Here is a 15,774-nt window from a genome sequence, read left to right as displayed (position 1 = left end):
AGGATGAGGAAGAAGAACCAGAAATGCAAACTAGCCAGCAAAAACCTAAAAAAACCAAAGAATGAGGACTCACAAGAGAAGGCCAAGGAGGAAAGCAAGAAAAAAGAAAAAGTAAACTTACAAAAAGCTAAAAGAGAGTCTAAGAAGGAAGAGGAAGAGAGGAAGAATAAAGAAATAGAGTCAGAGAGATTGGAGGAGAGGAAAAGGAAGGTAGCAAAGGATGAGGAGGAGTTGAAAAGGAAGGAAGATGAAGACATGGCTCCGGCAACATGCCTATCTATAGAGAAACTATGCAGGTAGGATGGGTTGGGCACCATGAGCTCGTCTAGAGATGAGGGCCCAAGCTCAAGCACACAAGCATAAGAAATAGCGCCAACCACAGTGAAGGAAGGCAAGAGCAAGTCCCCAATCAATCCCACCTCTATCCTCATAGTGCCCGCCACTCGCGCAATCATATCCACACCGAGCTCCACAGTCAAAGTGGATGCTACTAACCTCATGGCATGGTTATAGTACTTTGTTAATAAGGAAATGGCCCAAGGAATGGGAGAGGGTACACCCATAATGGGAACTAAAATATCGGAAGCAATAGATGCCTGAGTTTAGGTAGGATCCCAAGAAGCAAAAAAGGGAAACCTCCACGACCTCCATGCCCACAACAGAGCTGCCACCTTCTACAGATTATGAGATGAATACGTCAAAGAGCTCCTCTCGCAACTAGAGAAGGCAAGAGAAGATAAGAGGATGGTAGTGGCAGCTAAACTAGACATAGAAAAGGATGCCATGGCTGCATCACAATTAGAGAAAACTCATCAAGTAGCCATGTGCTAAAGGGAGGTAAGTGAGCTGAAGGAGCAACTACGAGCCAAGGACAAAGTAGAAACCGAGTGGTAGGCAAAGGCTGGATGAAGAGACTCAAGTCCTAGTAAGCCTGCAATGCCATAATGATGAGCTCGTAGGGCTCTATGAAGACTTGCAAGGGGAGATGGAAAAGGTCCATAAAACCATAGAAGAGTTAGAGATGGTGTTGAGGGAAGAAAGGGCATGTAGATGCTAAGAGGAGATCGAGAAATTGAAGCAAGAGGCAACCTCAGAGTAGGAGGAGCAACACAATATAAAAAGAGATATCAAAGATCAAGAGCAGAGGTTGATGATACTAACTCAAAGGTAAGGAGAAAGCCTTGAGGAAATGGAGAAGAGAGCAGAGGACTGGGCAAACCAAAATGAGAGAAAAGTCAAAGCTTTGGCATGTTGTCTGATAAAGTGCTCGTCGCTGAGAGCAGAGTAGAGGCCACCCAAGTGAGTTTCGAAGCCTAGCAACATGCCTTCATGAGCACACTGTTGGATGTCACTCAAATAGAGGAAGTGGAGGCCGTTGACTCCATAAAGAAGAAGCTAGGGATTGCACGTAAGGCCCTGAGAGCAGGCCTGCAGATACCAGCACAACTTATGGGTGTTAGCCTTGGCCTTGAAGAGCAATGAAACAATCTATTGCAAGCAGGCTTGACCCCACAAGAATTCAATGCATTGGGGTTAGCATGAGCTTTGATATGGGACCTCAAGAGGAAGAAATTGCCCCACAGCCTCCTTCCCCATGCCTAGAAGAAAAGCAACAACAGGTAGACACCTCTACTGAAAGAAAAGCAGAGCTTCAAAGGAAGAGGCAACGGATGGTGGAGCAAGTAAAGCGCATATTGAATGTCAAGTTAGTAGTGGTGCCGACCACACCCATCCCACCAAGCCAGGACAACAGCCCAACAAGCTTCAATGCTGAACTTGTGATCTGGGAGCAACAAGAGACCACAAGAAAGCCCTTCGACCTTAATTTCCAATTCCCCACCAACTTATGTAGAGTACTGCTAGTCAAGGTGGTGGAAGAGGTCATCAATGTGGAAAGCTGGCTGGGAGACAAATGGACCTCAGAGAGAGAGCAAAATCCCGACCTATGGGGGACTGGGACCACAAAATTTTGGCAGGATAAAGTTTTTGAAGTACCTAGGGCTGTGAAAGGCTATGAGTGCCAACCCACATGGAGGAGGTGCATTTTTTATGTGAACATGGATGCATGGATGGCTTTTGTAACACCCTACCCTTCGAGAGAAATAATCCAACCTTCATGCCATATCCGAGAAGGGTAGGAGTGGATTTTAACCCAAGCATCCATGGCCGGTAGGATTTCCCATGGATCTACAACACCAATGCTACTAAACCCGAAGAGGCCCTTGCTTTCACGCCAGAGGACCTATATGATTCTATAGTACGCTTCATCGATGAATTCTCCTCCTGTCCCGATCTTGCCTTCGTTATTACTTGTAATTATCTTAGACTACTTAGGATACTAGTTAGACAGGATCCCGCACCACAAGAGCATCGCATTTCACCCCTCTTTTTTGATCCCAATGGAATAGATAGCTGCATCATGGCAAGATTGATGATGCGAGCAACTCTACTTTCATCGTTTTGCTTAGCCCTCTTGGAATATATGAATGATAGCCGCTCCACATGCTCCAATCATCCATTTCTTTCCACCACCACTCTCCAAGTATGCTTGAACCTTAGAGGGTACCTACAGAGCTGGCAATTAGTAAATCTCATAAGCCCCCAACTCCACCCTCTCCCTCCACGGATGACAAAGATTAGCCCTCGTCATGACTATATAATCCCAAAAAAAAAAACATAAGAAAAAGCCATCAATCCCACATTGGCCACAGTCACTACACCTAGGGGTCCTTAAGTTAGAAACGTCCAATGGCTTCGGTAGGCTAGCTTCGCCCCTAACCCCCTAGCCCATTTTGATTCCCCACGTCACGCTTAGAGCACATCAAGGGCAGGACATACTGAGGGAGGTCACACTTGCCTATGGTTAGACTTGTCTCACTAAGCCACACACTGCACCTCCAACGATGCACGAACTGGGTCCTCAAGTGTGGGACAACACCCAGGCTTACCCAACTCCCAGTTCCACTCGCACGAGCACTATGCACCACACGGTAAGGTAGACACACCTCCAAGTAGTGCATCTTCTTTTCTTTTCAGGTAAAAACTAATGTTGCAACCCACCAACTTTGGAGGCCCCATCATTCATGCAATACATTCTTGGCCCCCACCATCTCAACCGGTTAATCAATCTCTCCCCAAGACCAATCCCCATGAGACCTCATCATCATTGACTCACACGACTACCCTTTTCAATCACGAAATCCTCATCAGATCAACACCACAAGTGTTAGGGAATTGGCACCCGCCGTCCAGGAGGGGATAATGTTCTATGACAGGTCACCATTCAGCTGAAATGAAATAGAGGACGACCAAGGAAGACCATGTCAAAAAATGAATGAAGAATCTCTTTTCACTCAGGCAGGAATAATGAAAGAGAAGGCAAGATAAGAAAAATGTGGGAGAGCCCGAACAATCTTGACGAGGTTCTGTCAACAATGAAGGATGCTCTGTCAAGGATGAAGGAAAGTACCAAATATTCTAGCAAGGCTCTCTCAAGGATAAAGAAGAGCCCCCAAGGGCTCTCTCAAGGAAAGCCTAGGGCGCAATGTAATTCATTTTATGATAGTGCCAGGCACCACCCTGAGCAAGTCTTAAAGTCTAATAGCCACAGGTGAAGGGATAAGGTAAATGGAAGGGAATAGGGAAAGAGAGCTCGGGCACAATGCCTGGTCATGTAAAAAAGGCGATGGGTGTCCAAAGGATTTAGGGATCCGTCCAACACAATCTTCAATTTCTAGGATAGATCCACCCATCCCCATTCTCCATGCAAGATCTGTCCAACAGGAGAATGGGGATGGGCAAATCAGTGAAGGACCATGCCCAACACCATCTTCAATTTCAAGGGCCGATCCATTCAACACCATCCCCGGCAAGGGCTTGTATACAAACTCAAAAAGCTATCTAGCTACACCACCTCACCTTCCAGTTCCTACCCATCAATGCCATGGGACTGGCATTAGGCTAGGAGGGGGGTAATGTTAACCTCAACACAAGAAAAAGTGAAAAAAGTGGAGAAGCGCCAATCGGGAGCTAAAAGAGGTGACCTAGAAGGAAATCAAACACAACGGAAGAGGCAGAAAGAGAAATGGCCAAAAGTGCAAGGGTGGACTCAAAAGCTAAGGCAAAGGCAAAAGCACGCTTCTAAATGCAAGGTGCCCCTAAAACTTTTTGTAAAAGAGCGCCAGGCTCCCTCCTATGCAAACTGTAAAGGTAGATGGGCGGTAGGAAGGAAGCCAAATATAGAAGGACAATGGGAAAAAAGGTCTGCCATGTAAAAAAGGGGATAAGGGGATGATTGCCCAATAGGGATTTAGGGGTTTGTATATAAAGTTGAAAAGTAAATGAGGAGCTCATTCTTTGGTGTGTGGCAAAGTGGACTCATCTTTTTCTCTCCTTCTTGCTTGCTTGTGTGTGCTTGAGAGAGGGAGTGTGAGAGTGCGAGGGAGTGAGTGTGTGAGGGTAAGGCATAAAGGAGAAGAAGCTCTCCATCATCTCCTCTCTTCTTCTCTTCTCTTCTCTTCTCTTGTCTCCCGCACGGTTATGGAGGATGGAGCTTGAAAGAAGAGGCTTGAGGTTGGTTGAGCTCGCATCACGAATCATGGAGCTACTGGTGTGCTTGAGGGAGGAGGCAACTCGTTTGGGCATCAAGGTAAGCTCACTACACCTCGGTAGGATCGAAGGTGCGTCAGCTAGGTGAGAGATAGCCATAGGTGTTTGCTTGAAATGCTTGAACAATAAGCGGTTCGTGGGTCTTGGCGATTGTGAGCTTGCCTCTACAAAGGGTAATGAACGTTTAGCCAATACATTAATGGATTGACAATAATACCCCATGGATGAAACAAAACTGTGAACTTCCCTAGGGCAAGTGGGTGGGCTTAGGGCCACAATAATAGCCACCTTTTCAAGGTTAGTGACAATATCAGCTGTACTCATGACCCAATAGCAAACCATAAGGAACCCTGAATACACACTTTCGAGGATTCAACACTATACACTACTCAGGACATCAGTCAGAGCATACGTGCAGAATAATCAACTATCTATGACGGGTCATGGTAGCTGCCCCCAAACCATCTATAAAACCCTTCAACTCTTTAGGGGATATATCGGCAAATATCTTGTCAATTGTTCTTTGCCAAGACCCACGACCATTACGTAGGCCAAAAGCCATCACATGGTACACAAAAGTATCAAAAATTGTAATGAACATCATCTTTAACTTATCCTCTTTAGCTATGGCCATTTGATTATAACCTGCAAAACAGTCCATGAAAGAGTATATCTCTCACCTTGCCAGCAGCAGCTGATCTAAAATTTGATTAATAAGGAGTAGAGGATAACATTCCTTCACTGTCTACTTGTTCAATCTCTTAAAATCAACACATAGGCGGATCTAATCGTTCTTTTTCTTTCTTATTACCATTGTTGAGCATTGTTTTGCATATTCAATGGAAAAGATCAGACTAGCCTTTCTTGAACATGTTAATTCCTCAAAAAGAGGCTCTCTTAGCTCAAAAGGCATATGTCTAACCTTTTGCCTCACTAGCTTACTACCTTCTTTCAATGGGATCGTATGCATGGAAATCAATGGGGGAATCCCTTTCAGTTTGTCATAACTCCATACAAATATATCCCTAAACTCTTATAAGAGTGCCACATAATCTACATACTCATATGCATATAACATAGTGCTGAGTTTAATGGAGCGAGGATCATTAGGAGTCCCAAGATCTAGCTCTATCACATCAACATCACAAATCTTGTCCTTTGCCTCTATTGGCTCATTCAAATATACTTGATAAACCTCCTCAGTCAATTGAACCCTGTTCCGAATCATTGGAACTTGAGGTTCTAACATTTAAAGTTCCCTCCAATACTTTCCATTTTGTAGTGGAAGGTAATGCGCTTTCATCCAATGGGCACTCAAGATATACGTCCAAAATTATTCTCTTTAACCCACGTCCAAAAATTAGTCGACCAGCTAGGATATCTATCAAACAATCAAAATGTAATATCCATGGACGTCCAATCACTGCAACTGATAGCTTGGCCTCCTAGCAAATCGGATAACATGGAAGTCAAGGGCACACTCAATATTAGCAATTGTCACATGTACTTGCGTTACCATTCCTTCCGGTCATCTGAGATTGTCATCCATCGTTTTTAAAACTATCATGACATCCTTTTGGATTGGTAGACCCAGTCTCTCCAATAAATCCATACTCATAATGTTCACGGATGAGCTGGGGTCCACCACTGCATTGTCTATCAAGATTCCATCGGCATATGCTTGCACCCTAGGGCAATGCTTCTCTACATGATCCCACCATTCACTACCCACTCGATGGACACCAAGAGGTTCTATGACATAACCTGCTCATAGGATTTTCTTGAACTCCTTATGAACGTTTGGTGACAATTGGATTAGTTGTAGCAGATTCACATCCAACATGACTTCACATAGCGCGTTTGCTAGGTCAAACTCACAGAAGTTGGTGGACTACTCTCTTCTCTTTCCACATCAGCCACTCTTTGGCTTCTTGATAATCTTAATAGCATCCTTTTCTTTTGTTTTTTGTTTTCTTTTGACCACATGGTCCTCTAAAACACCCTCTTTTTTAAGAGGACCTGTTTGGGCATCCAATACCTTCTTATTATCTTTGCTAGATTTAGGGTTAACTGTGCTTGTACTAGGATCATCTTTCTGAGCATCTTTCAATTTATGACCCTTTGTTATTACCTAACATTGTTAAGAGATAAACTCTCATTGATTTGGAAAGTTTCAACCAGACTTACCTCACTGGCATTTCCTCTAGTGTGGCTTAATCTCTTTGCAAAATTTGCTTAGGGCTATCTCCTTTAGTATTCTCATTATTCACATAATGGTTCACATGCCCGTGTTGCTAATAACTACCTTGCTAGAGAGAACTAACCCTACTCTAACAAGTAGTGGCTAAGTGACCATGCAAGGGAAATGCTGCCCACCACACCACTTACAGCTGAATCATGATGGGCCCCCATCATCAAGCTTTCTAGTACCCATCAGATTTTGCTGACACTTTAAGAAATGAATATCTATGGTGATCTAGCAATATTGCTAAGTGGTCATTATCTGTATAATGTTTGATCATATCTTTTACTTCTTGTAAAATGTTCCATGCAGAGGACTCATAACCAATGGCTTTAAGAGCTACCCTCTCACTAGGTTGCACAACTTGTAAAGGAGTTGCTACCTGTATTGACCCTTGGTTTACTGAAGGAGCTTATTGGCTAGGTAATGGCAAAATGACATTTAGAGGAGTTGGAAACAAAGGCATATTCTACATCATGCTTCCTCTACCATTCGGGTTGGTCAAAGGGGTACTGATCACATCTTGATCTCCATTAACCAATTCTAATTTATTTCCAGGACTAAGGCTCGAATTTAGATTTTCCCTTAAGGCATGGGCCACTTGTAAGTGGGACTCTACTTCCTCTACTTGGGTTATAGCAGTATTTATATCTACTAAAGAAAATCTACTCGATTGCACTTGGATATTAAAGTCTGATCCATGCAAGAAATATTGCAATTGGGCAGTGGGTGGAATAGGCATAGAGGCTCGCAATTTGTGAAAAACCTCTTTCATCTTCTTGGCAAAAGCTCAGGTATTTTCATGGGACTCTTGATGTGTCACATTTAGAACACGTAGCCAACATTATCCACCTCTCTCAAGGGTAAATTCTCTTCGAAAGGCTACAAAGAATAAATCAATTGTGGTTATGGTATGGGCTTTAAGCCATGATACCACATTGCAGCCCTCCCTTTTAGAGTCATGTTAAAGAATATTATTAGATGTCCCTCCTCCTGAATTCGATACTTAAACATAAGCTTTTGAAACTCACTGATGTGAAGCTCCGTATCCTTCTCCACTAACCCATTAAAGATGGATAGAGGAAACCCTAAAGCTAGAAAATTTGACGTTCCTACAGGAATTGGAATAGCTTGCATTGTAACAACAATCGAATTTGTTGTAGAAGTTTGTTACAATGTGACTATAACTCCACTTGAAGTGGGTTGACTTATTGGGAGAAGGGGAGTATACGAGCTTCCTTCTCCTAATAGACTGTTTGTGGCACTAGGGTCATTAAGACCTCTCCCTCAAAGGGGTATCAGGCTATTATGTTGAGAGGAATACTTTCTAATGATTTTAGCCCGCCATGTAGCCCTTTCAGCTCTTTCTTGTTTTTGAATCTCGGCTTGATGGTGTTTATGAGAAAAATAATAATCTATCTTAATGCTTTTTGGCATAAACTGACTGACTAATCACTAATTAACCAAGATTCGAAAACCACCACTTAATAGCAGCTCCTGGCAAATGCACCACCTGTTAGGACCAAAAATGGGCTTGACATTGGCTCTAGGGCTCTAGTCGGGTCTCCTACACTCACTTAGACAACTCGATGGCCTTGCGGCGGCTAGGAGAATATAGACACTACGAATTGATTTATCCAAAGAATACTTTTGTAGACAAAATCTCTAAATCGTAGTCTAACGTGATACCCTTCCTAACTCCAAGTAAAAGGAGTATCCAAACATATCAGTGTGACTAGCACCTTGTAACACAAACAAAGGAAGCACCCCCCCAGCTTATCACTGTGGCCCTACTACAACTCTCCTACACCCTAAGGATTAGCCCCAGGATGTGCCGTTTCAACATAAAGCACATACGCAACATAGTCTTCTCTTTTAATGAAATGTTCCAAGAAATAATCTAATCCTTACCATATCAGTCCCCAAAGAAAATGATAACACTAGACTTACAGCTCAAGGGAACCTCGCATTCATCATGGGTTAATTGCTTGAAATCAAGTGCTATGCATCCATGAGATAATTCTCTTGATACCATATATGAAAGTGTGGATGCAAGGTGAATGGCATAGAGTGCACAAACAAGTAAACTTATAAACCAAGTTGTGTGAATGTGAATATGCACAAACAACCATTTCATGATTTCACTTTCACTCTAGCGTATTGCTTTGTTGTTAAGGTAACACCAAAATAACACATGCCACTACCCTTTTCTTTTACTTAAATCAAACAAATCCTATGTGATCAAATATGTATAAAATTCGAATTCAAAGGATACTCAACTCCCACAATCCCCTTTTCCCTACTGTTTAAGATTTTGCATTCGATGGGTAGGTTAAACATGTATTTTATGCATATTTCTTTATGTAAAAAGCGATAAAAATGCACTATGACATAAAACGGGGGTAAACCAAGGACCTTATGCCTTATCTTTGTTATATATGTACAAATATAACTTTAATTTGTAAATAAAATATTAGGTAATTTTTTTGCAATTTTCTTTGACCAAAATCGCATTTGAGTATTTTCATGTATTTTCTTTATATAAAATGTTATATTTTTCAAATTTTTTGAGTCAAGAAATTAATTCACACTCTAATCCATCATCACATTTAATTTTATATACGAACATGCTTTGATTCCTCGAAAACAATGAAACCATCATTTTTTACTTAAAACATGCATTTTGAGTTTAAAAAAATTAATAACTCACATATACATACATGGGTTCTGCATTTTATGATACACAATCCTCAAACACATCACAACCAAGTCTCAAACAAAATTTCATCGCATATAAACAAGATTTGCATCATGAATTTAAAATTTTTTTTGAATTTCTATTAAAAAGAGGCTTACTGTCATTTTTCGGGTTTGGAGTCTTAGGAACTAGTTTTTCGGGCAGCCACTAGACCTGTCATTGATTTTCAAACAACATTGGTCATCACTCCTCAGCGTCGACATGATCTCATATCAATCTAGTTCAAGCCGGACAACCAGTCTTCATCGTGATCTCTTCCAAAGAATACCCACATGAACATCCCATTGGAGGAGAGAGAGGGAGGAGAGAGAAAGACTGATTTTGGTTGTTTATGCTCGAGCCGCCAATTTCATATTAGAGATGAGCGATATGGAGCAAAAATTTTGAGCATTGGCCAAGTATGATCAAATAGGCTTCTATTTAACCTCCATAGCCTCGCTTTCCAATATTCGTTGCTAGGATGTAGGTGGTCGTTTTTTTCCTTCATGTCGTAAAAAATCAACCCCCCTCCCCAATTCAAAAAATTTTGGGCCCCTTGAGCTCCTAAAGGTCATGACTCTTTAATTTTAAACAACTTTTACATTGCACTTGGTCTCTTGATCCTCCTCCTAGGCCTGGCCTTTGGCTTTTTTGATGTCTAGTATCCAAATTACGAACTGAAAATTTGTGCATGTCCATCTCGGAGCCCTGCACTGCTTGGAGCTTGTTCTGCTTCATTCCAGTACCTGAAAAAATTATGAAAAATCTCAGACCATTGCGAAGTCCATCTTCTGAAGTGATTTTAAATTCCGTCTTCCATAGCCGTTTAAAATTGTCAAATCTGCGTCTACCGCTTTTATTAAGCTTCAAATTTTGCTTCAAATTGATAGAATTTGGCACATTTCTGGCATTCTCCGGGTCATAAAATCCACCCTCATTTGCACCCAATTTATGTCATGCTCTTATTGTGCTCTTGCCTCTCTATTATTATTGTGTTCTATTTCAATTTCATTTAGTCTATGAATTTATGGATTAAGTGGATTACCAATAACATTATTTGTCAAAAGGAACATAGCCAAACTTCCCTAGAAACCAAAGTTCTAAGGATTGCCAACTTTTTATATGATTTCTAATTCATATTGCCCTTATCTCCAAGCAATGCTTGCTTCTACAGAGTATGTTGCATTCAATTCTTTCCATGGTCTTCACTGGTCTATGCTAGCAGCAATTCACTTACAGTAATTCAATTGGTCTAACTAAGAGTGCACCTCAACCATTACAATAGTATACCTTGAAGTGCAATCCTGATTTCAAAATTTTAAAGCAAAGATATCTATTGAGATGCCATGCAATGTCCTTTGGAATGAGAGTAATAAGGCTAGTTAGTCTGCCAAACATAGACGAGACTTGAAAAAAGGATAGCTTGATTTCACACATGATTGAGTGAAAATATTGCAAAAAGTACATTCCCTTACATGTTAGTTAAAGCTCATTGGTTAAATGAAAGCACAACTACCAGACGTACACAAGACTGCAAGTTCAATTGCTAATGCATTCTTCAAAGAAGAAACAAAGTTGGGTGGCGAGGACAATGAGGAAGAACTTTGCTTGCAAGGACAAAGATATTGGCAAGTCAGCATGCAACACATGAGCAACATACCCAAGGAGGACTACTTTGAAAAGCTCGATCTATCGACCAAACCCTAAACCGTGTAGTATACTAATACGACTAGTTACAACACTTACAAGCTTAAACAAAAATATCCCCGAAATGTGCAAGAAATATCTGGAGATAAGGATCCTGCCTTGAGAGGTGGAAGAAGGTTGTTTCGTATTAGAACAGAGCAGGGGCTGCTGCAGAGACCCAATTCCCCTCTTCATGGCGATGGATCTACCCCACTTGCATGTCTGCTCTTCGCTCTCAGTCGAGAAGGCCCATCCCAGGGTTTGCTCTGCGTCCGTTCATTCCATTAGCCTCGCCAGAGGCGCCATCCCTAAGAGAGCTCACCCCCTCGCGGTAGCCGGCCCTGCCAATGGCACCTCCGCATCTCGACCGACATATGCGACAGCTTGGCTTGACAGAATAGGTCTCCACAGCAAGGGCTTTGACCCCCTTCAGATCAGGCGAACACACGTGCTCCAGGTCGAGCACAAGGATGCAGAAGCAGAGCTCGCCTGCAAGGTGGAACCTGCCAGGCATATGCTATCTTGTTTTGATTCATTCATCTCTGTAGTTCAGGCTAGTTTCTGTGCAGATATGTTGGCGTTTCATGTGGACATGATGTTGCTTAGCATGTTGAATCTGCTTGGGCTGGATCATGTGGCAGTATGGCTTGGTCTCAGGAGCCAGGGTTTAGTTCCACAGTTTGCTGGATTGCCCGGGCCAGCTGCATCCCAGCGTTACTGCTCCAGTGTTTTGCTTGCGAGTGCTGATTTTCAACCTAATGCCAGCCCTGTATCTATCAGCCCAAGTCCGCCTCCCCCATCTACCAGCTCAAGTCCAGCTTCCCAATCTGCAGTTGGCACAAGTACAGCAAGTTCAGAACCTGCAAAGTCGGACAACTCTTCGTCTGAATCTCCACCTGTCCTGAACCGGTGGCAGGAGAAAGAGCGAATAAGAAAAATGATGCGAGATAGAGGAATCAAGAAGGAGCCAGGAATGAGCCGCATTGAGATAAATGGCAGGATGCACACCTTCTTGGCTAATGACAGGAATCATCCAGAGCTGAAAGAAGTGCATAAAGAACTGGATAGAATTGTGAAGATGATGTATGAAGCTGGATATGAGCCTGATACTCGTTTTGTTTTGCATGATATTGATGAGGAAGCAAAAAGACGCAGGATCAATTTTCACAGTGAGAAGCTAGCCATGTGCTATGGATTTATTAAGACTCCTCCAAAGCAAACTATTCGAATTATGAAGAACCTCCGTGTTTGTGGTGACTGCCATACAGCAACCAAGTACATGTCATACATTACTGGCCGGGAGATTATAATGAGGGATGCCTTTCGCTTTCACCACTTTAGAAGTGGAGTATGCTCATGTGGAGATTATTGGTAGTACACTCATTTCAAACCTCTCTGTAGTATTCAAGAACATCTGTGCCATGCTTGCAGGTCTACTTAAGAAGTTAACCCAAGAACTGTATGGCAGTTGCTACTAGTTAATTTAAATTGTTTTTCTGGATGTGCCCATGGTGATTGTAGTTTTTGGGTATCTGCATCTTTTCAAATAGCTGTGCGCCCTCGAGTGTATGCTGATTACCATTGCCAATTCTCATTGAGAGCATGTCATGGAAATCTGTCTATTATTTTTCCTTTTTCACGGATTTAGAGAGGAGAGGTTGGATCCTATGGTATGTACATAATTCTTGTATTCCCTTTGGAGCTGTTTGTGCATTTTTAGTTATTTAAGACATATGTTCCAATTTCCAATGGCTAGACTTTGGGCTGCAGTTTCCAATGATGAGATGTTAATGAAACTAATGATGTGTCGTTTATAGAACATCCTTTCTGTTGTGGCTCATGATACTCTGACCAGTAATGTGAATCTGGAAATAATGGGATTTGGTAGGATGGTTGGTCTTTTGGTCTTTTTGCTGCCGCCCTGTTAGTTGATTCTAGAAATATGCCAAGCTTGAATTTACTTATGCGTCTGAATAACAGGAATATGAGCATTGAGAACTAGGTTGTGGTGCTACTGTGTCTCTCATTTGGAATTTACCTCTAAGTAACCCTATGTTGTCATATGAAGATGTCTCCTTGGGCTGTGCCAGACTTACCTTTCCTTTTCATTTCATTTCTATCGATTACAAGAGGAACTGATAAATGATCAGGTGCTGTGCACGGGGTCTGAAGTTCAGGACCTGCCAATTGGGGTCTGAAGACTACTGGGGTCTGACCATGATAATGTGAAATGCTGTTTTACATCAGACCCGCTGTCCTATGTCAGACCTGTGCCAGTTCCCTCCCTCCTGTTCATGCATGCAAGGTGGCCACTTACACTGCTGGGCACTCAGTTTCCTGGACCAGTTTGTGGGCAGGTCAGCAGCGTGGACCAGTCGGCCAGTTTCCAGCACCTCTCCCTATTTCTAGGGGCAGTTGTCATCCTTCACTCTATTGCATGCAGCATCCATCTTCATCCTCTTGCTGTTGCAGCCATCTCAGCTAGCTGTTGTGTTCTCTTTCCTCTCTCCTCAGTCAGATTTCTCCATATCAGCATTCTTTCCTGTTGCCCACTTACATGGTATCATTTGCCAAGTGTCTTGTGACATCAAGAGCTTTCAGCCTGCTGTGTTTTCCGGTTCTCCAGCCTCCTGTACTGTACGATCTCCTTTGCATGGAGGCTTCATTGAGGCATGATTGCGGGCAGCAGTTGGCCGAAATGTTGGTCTTTTTCTGGCCTTTTCCAGATTTCAAAGGAGGATCCATGGCAAATTCCCATTCCTTTTTGTTCCCAAACTAGTGCGACTTAGTTCATTCACATGTAAGACACATCCAACTTGCTTTGAAACTTTGGACTCGGTTATCGTTTTCCATAAAATATTTGCACATCAAATGGCCCTCAAGATGAGGCTATGACAATTCGTTGTTGGAGGATATGGTTGTGACTCTTTGTTACTCACATTTTCAATCATTGAAATATAACAGCTTCTGAAACGAGCCTTTCTTTCCAAGACTTGATTAAACACTAATTACAACAAGCATATAATTGACGTAGATTGCAAAATGCACACTTTAGCACTTTAATCTTGGACATTAGACTCTTTGTTAGACCCAAAATTGGCGGCCCTTTTGGTTTTTCTTTATTTTACATTCGAAATGGAATGAGTATAAATGAGATCCTTTGATTTCCTTTCTTAATCCAAGTGTTTCAAGTTGATAAAAGTGACCAGCAAGCCTCCAAACAAATTTGCCTTTTAGTTTGCTTGGGGATCGGCCTTTACCTTGCCCTTTGAAAGACAAATTCAGCCCCGAATTCGATATTGGTTGGTTGGTCTCTTGAATGTCCCTAAATACCTCTATTTCAGTTGTTGGAAGTTCTAAGCTCTTAATTTTTAGCGCTTATCCCAAGGTGACTAAAATTTCTCTCTCTAATTGCTTAAACTGTTGGACAATGTTGAGATAACTTGAGAGATGGTTGGGGGATGAGTAAGAATGCTAACCAGCCTTTCTTCTTGGAAAGGGTAGTGAAGACCTGATTAAACACTAATTATAACAAGCATAGAATGGGCATAAATTGTAAAATGTACACTTTAGCACTTTAATTTTAGACATTGGACTCTTTGTTGGACTTATAATTGGCGTCTCTTTTGATATTTCTTTATTTTACATTTGAAATGGAACGAGTATAAATGAGATCCTTTGATCTCCTTCGCTAATCCAAGTGTCTCATGTTATCGAAAGTGACTAGCAAGCCTCCTAGCAAATTTGCTTCTTGTTTTTCTTGGGGATTGGTCTTCACCTTGATCTTTAAAAGACAAATTTAGCCCCAAATTCGATATTGGTTGGCTGACCTTTTGAATCTTCCTAAAATACCTCGATTTCAAGTGTTGGAATTCAAGTCCTAGACCTTTAATTTTTAGTGCACATATCAAGGTGACTAAAATCTCTTTCTATATTTGCTTAAACTGTTGAAAAATACTGAGATAACTCGAGAGATGGTTGGGGGATGAAAGAGAATGCTGTAGAGAGAAATTTTAGAGTTTCATATTTTGAGAAACACTAAAAACGTATTGCTGCCTAGCTCAAACAGCCATGGAATTTGTCACCTACAACTAAGGATTGCTAGAAAGATTTCTACTCTCCTATATGTTGTCATTTGCACCGGAAAGACCTTGGGTTGCTGTCACCTGCTCATGGAGGGCTTCTAATTGCTGTCACATGTTATAGGACCGATTCTTGGTAGTTACAAATCACTTTAGTAGCCTCTCCTTGCTCTCTAACATTCTTTTTTTCTCTTACAATGGTTGGAATAGACTTCCACCAGTCCTTGAAAACGTTTTTTTCACTTGCACGGGCAAGTTTTACCAAGCAGCAATCTTCCAATTCCATTTTTTAGTATAATCTAGCTTATTAAATTAAATTTTAGAATATTAATTCTAAAAATTGATTTAATAGTTATTCTAGTATTTAGAAAATTACTTTCACTAACCAATAGTTAAATTGGTTTGATCAAATTGTCTTC

General features: G+C 41.7%; 1 protein-coding gene across 1 annotated transcript; it reads left to right on the top strand.

Annotated features, from left to right (window-relative positions):
• The first annotated feature begins 11,346 nt into the window (after positions 1 to 11,346).
• LOC148041008 (uncharacterized) lies at positions 11,347 to 12,774 on the top strand. The gene has a single exon (XM_087675540.1). The coding sequence runs from the start codon at positions 11,467 to 11,469 to the stop codon at positions 12,646 to 12,648; it is 1,182 nt and encodes a 393-aa protein (XP_087531666.1). The 5' UTR covers positions 11,347 to 11,466; the 3' UTR covers positions 12,649 to 12,774.
• The last annotated feature ends 3,000 nt before the right edge of the window (positions 12,775 to 15,774 follow it).

The sequence above is a fragment of the Lygodium microphyllum genome, chromosome 1 (assembly GCF_053477565.2).
Source record: "Lygodium microphyllum isolate KBCC chromosome 1, Lygodium_microphyllum_v1.1.10, whole genome shotgun sequence".
Taxonomy (NCBI): Eukaryota; Viridiplantae; Streptophyta; class Polypodiopsida; order Schizaeales; family Lygodiaceae; genus Lygodium; species Lygodium microphyllum.
This window is presented reverse-complemented; position numbering and strand designations above follow the sequence as displayed.